Source organism: Rutilus rutilus (genome assembly GCF_951802725.1).
Source record: "Rutilus rutilus genome assembly, chromosome: 23".
Classification (NCBI taxonomy): Eukaryota; Metazoa; Chordata; class Actinopteri; order Cypriniformes; family Leuciscidae; genus Rutilus; species Rutilus rutilus.
Window position 1 is genome coordinate 6,638,249 of NC_140233.1, and position 7,098 is coordinate 6,645,346.

The 7,098-nt window shown below is 38.1% G+C and overlaps 1 protein-coding gene across 2 annotated transcripts; it reads left to right on the forward strand.

The window, feature by feature from the left end:
- The first annotated feature begins 447 nt into the window (after positions 1-447).
- LOC311283418 (N-acetylneuraminate-9-phosphate synthase-like) lies at positions 448-6,291 on the forward strand. 2 transcript variants are annotated; one of them, XM_084397783.1, is made up of 7 exons: positions 448-665; positions 1,183-1,398; positions 2,763-2,862; positions 3,334-3,488; positions 5,443-5,709; positions 5,800-5,991; positions 6,077-6,291. In XM_084397783.1, exons 1-6 carry the CDS (start codon positions 534-536, stop codon positions 5,986-5,988), a joined length of 1,059 nt encoding a protein of 352 aa, XP_084253909.1. In that variant the 5' UTR covers positions 448-533; the 3' UTR covers positions 5,989-5,991; positions 6,077-6,291. The 2 variants fall into 2 exon arrangements, with proteins under 2 accessions (XP_084253909.1, XP_084253910.1); XM_084397784.1 differs by having other exon boundaries at positions 5,800-6,291.
- The last annotated feature ends 807 nt before the right edge of the window (positions 6,292-7,098 follow it).

The following is a 7,098-nucleotide window of genomic DNA, read 5'->3' on the forward strand; positions in this document are numbered from 1 at the left end:
ATATCTTTGCGAGGGAACGCAAAGTTTCTCGGGGGAATGCAAAAGATTTTAAAAAAATAAATAAAATTCTCCCAACCTAAAAATATGCAATGGGAATGCAAATGTTTTGCGAGGGAACGCAAAATATATATATATAAAAAAAAAAAATAATAATAATTCTCCCAACCTAAAAATATTTCCACCACCACATATAGGGGCTCTGTATCTGTGGGCCTGTAAAGGTGCTGGTGTATGTGGCACTGCTAAATAGTTGCTGCTAAATACATAATGGCCTTACGTGATCAAAATTCAATGACATCTGAATTAATTATTGGCTTCTTAATCCGGTTTAACATCTATTTAAATGTATAAATAATATATATAGGCAATTTGATATGCGTTTTGTGGGTGGGAGTTTGCAGCGGTTAGGGTGGAGCACTTTTCTTTAAATGGCAGTGTGACCTTCTTTCCGGCCCCTTTGCTTGCTGCCAGAACGCTAGTGATCACATCTCCAGCCTCTTAATCATAAATCTGTTAAACAATTAGTCTATAAAATGTCTGCAGAGTTTGAACTTTGTCCTGGAAGAAAAATCGGGGGCTCCAACCCCTGTTTTATCATCGCTGAGATTGGACAGAACCACCAAGGAGACATAGAAATCGCCAAAAAAATGATCCGAATGGCAAAGGTAAAGTACAGCTTTATCAGATGTGAAGTCTGACTGATACCTTGTTGATGTCGGTTCTTTTCATGGGTGGGGGGGTATAGATATCAACGTTAGCGAGAGCAGGGAAACCCCAAAACCACGGTTTGCATATAGAAAAAATGACAAATTTATTAAAATTTGAGAAAATAGAGTTTTTTATTTATTTTTTATTAATGACTTTTTTTCTAAACAGAAGAAATGACCTGGAAACAGGATAGAGAAACATCCTGAGGCCGTTCACACAGAACAAGTTTTCCATTCCACTGAGATACTTTCCCTTTGTTTTGTTTTTGGAATATGTTTGACCATTTGCAGCATTTTTAACTAAAACGTGTTCTGTGTGAACCGGCCCAAACTTAGAACCCCATCTCTCTCCCCAGCTCCTGAGCTATCTCACACATTGTATCACATTAAATTAAATTTTAGATTTCTTATATGGTGAAACTCATTTTTGTTGTCAACCAAATCCACTTCTGCTTCCTACTTTAACTCCACACAGGACTGTGGAGCTGATTGTGCCAAGTTTCAAAAGAGCGAGATCGAACACAGATTCACCAAGCTCGCTCTGGAGCGTCTCTACACGTCCCCTCACGCCTGGGGCCCGACCTACGGGGCTCATAAACACCATCTGGAGTTCAGTCACCAGCAGTACAGAGAGCTGCAACAGTTCGCCAGTGAAGTTGGCATCTTCTTTACTGCATCAGGGATGGATGAGGTGAACAAATGAAAGAGGGTCTCAACGTTTCCCTTACGAAAAAAAAGTATACTTCAAGTTAATTTTATGAAGTATAAGCTACTTAAGTAATGTTCAAGTATATTTTTAAGTATACTTTATATAGTAAGTATACTAATATCAATGTGTACTTGTAGTAAACTTGTAAGAGTACTATTTCAATACTGCTTGGGACTAAATTGGCCCACTTTTAGTATATAAAAGTATACGTTTAAGTGTACTATAAGTGTAAGAGTATAGTATACTATTTTAATACAAGTAGTAAATTTTTTAGTTTATGAAAGTACACACTGAAGTGTAGGTCTACTCTCAGTAAACTACTAGTTTAGTAGTTTTAGTGTAAGTATACTTGTAAGTTACGCTTCATTTGATATATTAAGCAGTTTTGATTTACACTCTGTTTAATGTTTGATGATCACGTTATTTTACATTTGAGTGAGCAATCTTATATCACTTGTTTCAGCTCCTTCTCCTGTATTTTGATCCGGAGATTCTGTACTAGAAGATGTGTCATGGCGCCCCCTACCGTATAACAGTGAAAACATGGATAGCTGGAAAATTCAGTCAATGGTGGGGAAAGAGTAAAGTAGAATTAAAGTAAATTCCTATGTACACTACCAGTGGACTAGCCTACACACAAATTCAGATACGCAGAATTAGAAACATATCTGTTTTATATCAATATTCTAATCAGTATTTTCAAAAAATTTAAGTTTCATAAGATTGTATATGAAAACCTATGTAAAAAAAGATCAAAAGGGTTAACTTTTTCTTATAACGTACGTATAACAGATCGGTTAACAGCATATTGATGTGAAAACTAAATACAGAAAGCAGCTCTCATACAAAAAATACTAAATAGATCACAATGAAATTGCCAATTTTCCATACGTTAGCTTTTAACGAAGAGGGTGCCGTTCGAATTTGGCGCTCAGCCATCATGCGTCTCTGTGCACGGCACAGCTACTCGATCAAAAGGGTTAACACAACTACAAGCCAAGTATACTTTGAATACTTAATTATACTTTTAAATATATATCGACCAAAAGATTTAGTAGGCTACAAGTACAGGCCAAATTTACTTGGACTTTTCTCTCAGTATAAGTCACACTGAAGTGTAATTTTAAGTATATTTCTGAGAAGTACATAAAGTATATTTTTGAGAAGTATATAAAATGTAGACAAAGTATACTTTCTTATTTTTGTTTAAAAGAAGTATACTAATAGAACACTTGAATAAACTTATTTTTCGTAAGGGTTATTATATATATCAAGAGAATATGTGCATGTTAAACCCAGTAGATTGAAAGGCATTTCATAACTTTTCCTCTCCCTACCTCAATCAGATGGCTGTAGAATTTCTTCATGAAATCAATGTGCCGTTTTTTAAAGTTGCCTCAGCTGACACCAACAATATCCCTTACCTGGAGAAAACCGCCAAAAAAGGTAAAACTCACTGACGCTGACACACATTTCAAATGAAAAGTCCAGAAGCTGTCGTTACATAAACTCAAAAGTGTTGTTTCTGAAAAAAACTCGTTCTATGTGTTTGTCAGATTCACTGCCAAGGTCAATGTTCCTCTATTTACACAACATTTATCAGACACTATCCAGTGACTCGCAAATGAGAAAAGTACAAGCCCAACCGAGAACTGAATCTGAGAAGCTTCTCTTGTGCACTTGAAGTCAGTTATTCTGGAGCATTGAGAAATTAGGTATTGACAGTGCTGATTGGCCAGAGAGCAGAGCCAATGAAACCTAGAAATTCTGGTGTGGATTTTCTGGAGTTTCATGTTGCTGGCTTTGAGTCTACAGAGAATTTGGCATGTGTGTAATGTGATAATGACTAAAATTTGACCTGATTTTCTCCCAGAAGCAGTCACGTCTTGAAGCTGATGTTTTGGTGTGTTTGTGTAGGTCGTCCCATGGTGATTTCTAGTGGAATGCAGTCTATGGAGACCATGCGCTGTGTTTACCAAACCATCAAGCAGCACAATCCCAATTTCACGTTCCTGCAGTGTACCAGCGCTTATCCACTGCCAATAGAGCACGTCAACCTCAGCCTGATCCCTGTAAGACACAATAGGCTTGTTTGAGATGCGCCTTGCCTCGCCTGAAATGTATGCGAGAGTAGGCGGCTGCAGTGAGGGGAGGAGTGAAAAAAGCGCAGGCAAGACGGACAGATCTCTCTTCTCGCATTCATAGTTAGGTCAGACACCTGTGAGATCAAAGATGGATATCGCGGGATTCACGGGATTCACGCTCGTGCACAGTGTTGCTAATAAACTGGATGTAATTTAAGTTCTGTTGCTTTTATATGAAAATAATTATAATGAACAAGACACCCATTTAATTACATACCAAATATGTGTTTATAAATCATTTTTACTTTAATTAAAGACATGTTTTATATATATTTTTTAAATAGGCCTATGACAACAATCAAATAACCTATAGATCACACTGTCAGAGAGTTTGGGAATACTAACACATAATTTATACACATAAAAACATGAGATAAGAGTTTTAAAATAATTTTTTTTTTAAAAGAGAACAATTCATCACGGTTGTTTAAACCAATGAGCAATAGGCTGTGTCGTCAGCAAGTCGTTTCCCATCATGCTTTTGATCAGCGCAGTCGGTGGAGAGCAACTGCGCTCGACTGCAGAATCCGACACGTCCGCCTTGCGATCGCGAGAGTTTTTTTTTACATACGTCAGCATGACATCAGAGCAAGTCGGACCGCACTCGGACACATTTCTAACCGGCATGCATCTCGCGGTGATCACCAGTGATCGGTTCTGCGCAGATTTTGCTCATCTCAAACAAGCCTATTCACTTTACTCGCATCTTCATAAACTCCATAAAATGATAGTTATGAACAGGGTTCGAATTATGATTTCATCTTTGTGGGGGTCTCTTAAAAAAAAGAAAAAAAAAGTAGCCTATGAGCAGGCGCTCATCGTAGTAGTACATTAGTAGCTTACTAATGTAAATAAATAAAAATGTTTCATAAAAAAGAGTTGCTAACACAATTCAATTGAAATAGTACATTTGGTTTAATTTGTTGTTTAATGAGGACTGATATATGTTGTTAGTGGTGATTAACTTTCACGTGAATAAATAAATAGATCCAACAATTTTAAGTGTGTATTTAAGTGGTCCAGTGGCAGAACTTTTGCCAAGTGTGTCAGAGGTTCTGGGTTCTTATCCGCACTCGTATAGGTTTTTTTCTCTCTCATCAAAATCGATTATGTTTATCAGTGGTTGTATATCAGGCAAGGACACGTTTGTGTGCATTTTGTTTTGTAATTTCACCGGAACGAATAGAGAGTCTCCACAACGGATTGAAGCGCGCGTCCGAGTGAAGACTGTGCGCGAGCCACAAGAGAACGCAGTATCCGCGCCACTGATCGCAGCGGCAACGAGCACTTTGATCACTTGATTTAAAAAACAACACATTTCAGCGCTAGATTGACTCTTATTTAACAAACAAACTAAATGAATGCTCTGCTAGTTAACTGGAGATGTTTATTGGTATATTAGTGAAACCAGAGTGGTTTCAAAAAGTGGTGGGGACATGTCCCACCCGCAAATTACGCCTATGTTAAAATAACACTTGCCTGATGGGTTATGTTACTGCTAGATCAAACGTTGACGTCACTTCTGTGAGTTGAGAAAAGTCAGTAAAAGTCCTGGCAGAAAGCGAAGCATAAGGATGTAGTGTGATAACGATCCGAGATCCCGCGAGATCCATGTGTTTGGCATCTTGTCCTACCTAAGTCTCGTATAGGTACGCTACAGTAGTCTGAAGGAAAAAGTGCTTTATTTGTAATTTAAAATAATGGTGCTGATGAGACCCCCACAGGTGTATGACTTTGCTGCTTTCATGGGAGCTCATCCTCTCTCTATGGGAGCTCAGCTCCCACTGGCTCCCACGTAATTCGAACCATGGTTATGAAGGCATTTTTAGCTGAGTAGTTTCGGTTTCGCTTAGAATCTTTCGGTTTCCTTTTTCCTACGCAGGAGTTCCAGAAGGAGTTTCCGGACATTCCCATCGGCTACTCTGGACATGAGGCGGGCATCCATGTGTCTGTGGCCGCTGTGGCACTCGGGGCAAAGGTCCTGGAGCGTCATGTGACCCTGGATAAGAGCTGGAAAGGCAGTGACCACGCAGCATCACTGGAGCCAGCGGAGCTGGCGGAGCTGGTGAAAGCCATCAGGACGGTTGAGATGGCAATGGGTTCGCCGGTCAAACAGATGCTGCCCTGTGAGGCTTCCTGTCACAGCAAGGTCAGATAAAACGCTCATTCTGACAGATTATACAGACTACCAAAAAATGATCAAACGTCATTCAATCAATGGTTATGTTCCTTCTTGCAGTTGGGTAAGTCAGTGGTGGCCCGGAAACCATTGAAGAAGGGTGAGACATTAACTCTCGACATGCTGACAGTAAAAGTGGCCGAACCGCACGGCATGAGACCAGAGAACATCTTCAAACTGGTTGGCAAGAAAATCACTGTGGACCTGGAGGAAGATGCCACCATTACTGATGCCATGATAAAAGACTGATGAGCAGACATTCCAAAACTAAAGGGGCAATGAGGGGGTCTTATCTTACACTTCTTTTAATTTGAATAAAAATAATATATAAAATCAGCCATTATTAAATCACATTTTTAATGAGGGAGACATTTTTATTACATTCTTATCATTTTAACATCAGAAATATGTAAATATGATGTCTTGTCTTGATTTTGCATATGGCTAATGTCTTGCTATAAGTTTTCTCCATGTTGTAACCTGTCTCACAGATGATTGTCTTTGAAATTGTGGTGAATGAACACTTTAAGTAAAATATCTTTCTTTCAATTCAACTTTGACTCTTGGGTCTTTGTTCATGTTGGTCTCTCTATTAGACCAATCTGTGTTCCCCAAAAGCAAAATGTTTTGGCCTAGAATTAATTCAAACCACAGAGAAAGCCTTAATGAAATGTAGAATTATTATTGAATGTATAAATGCGAGTTTAAGTTTATTTTAGATTTGTTTTACACAATATAAAATTCGAAGTGAAATGTAAATATTATTGTATATTGGGAAAATTTGGGATTTAAACCAAATGATAATAGGGAACCTACAAACATTAATGAGGCAATCTGTAAACTTTGCTTGATAAAGGTGGCAGCAATTCTAATATACACACACCTCAAGCACACCACAAGAATGAGGCTGCCTTGCTTATTTGTTTTGTTAATAAAGCCGTCTTATTCGCTTTGTTTATAAAAGTTTTATGTTTTCAGTTTGTCATTGTACTGTTTTGTTGTTGTGTTTTTCCATTAAGATAATAATGGACCCACCATTCAAGCAATTGCCACCCCGAATTGCCACTAATTCGAAAGCTAAAGTAAAATGTGACGTCTCCACCCCATTTCATCTAAATCGCTCAAAACCGGTATCGTTCTTTTGAGCTCGAGTTGTGTGGTTAACATGAACACTGTATCTATTTCACCTTAGAAATAACAAATATAATTCAGGAGCTGTGATGTCAATTAAATAGTTTAGTTAGTTATGTTTGAATCTCACAGCTCATGAAAAGTTTTGTATTTTGCTGCATGCATTTCAAAGTTTAAGTATGGTGAACTCTGAACTGAGAATTCGCATCACCTGAAGAAATGTGACCA

Excerpts from the sequence above, each read along its gene's own strand:
- LOC311283418 (XM_084397784.1), top strand. The coding sequence starts at position 534 with ATGTCTGCAGAGTTTGAACTTTGTCCTGGAAGAAAAATCGGGGGCTCC. Across the intron at positions 666-1,182 it reads AAATGATCCGAATGGCAAAG|GACTGTGGAGCTGATTGTGC; the intron begins GTAAAGTACAGC and ends AACTCCACACAG. Across the intron at positions 2,863-3,333 it reads GGAGAAAACCGCCAAAAAAG|GTCGTCCCATGGTGATTTCT; the intron begins GTAAAACTCACT and ends GTGTTTGTGTAG.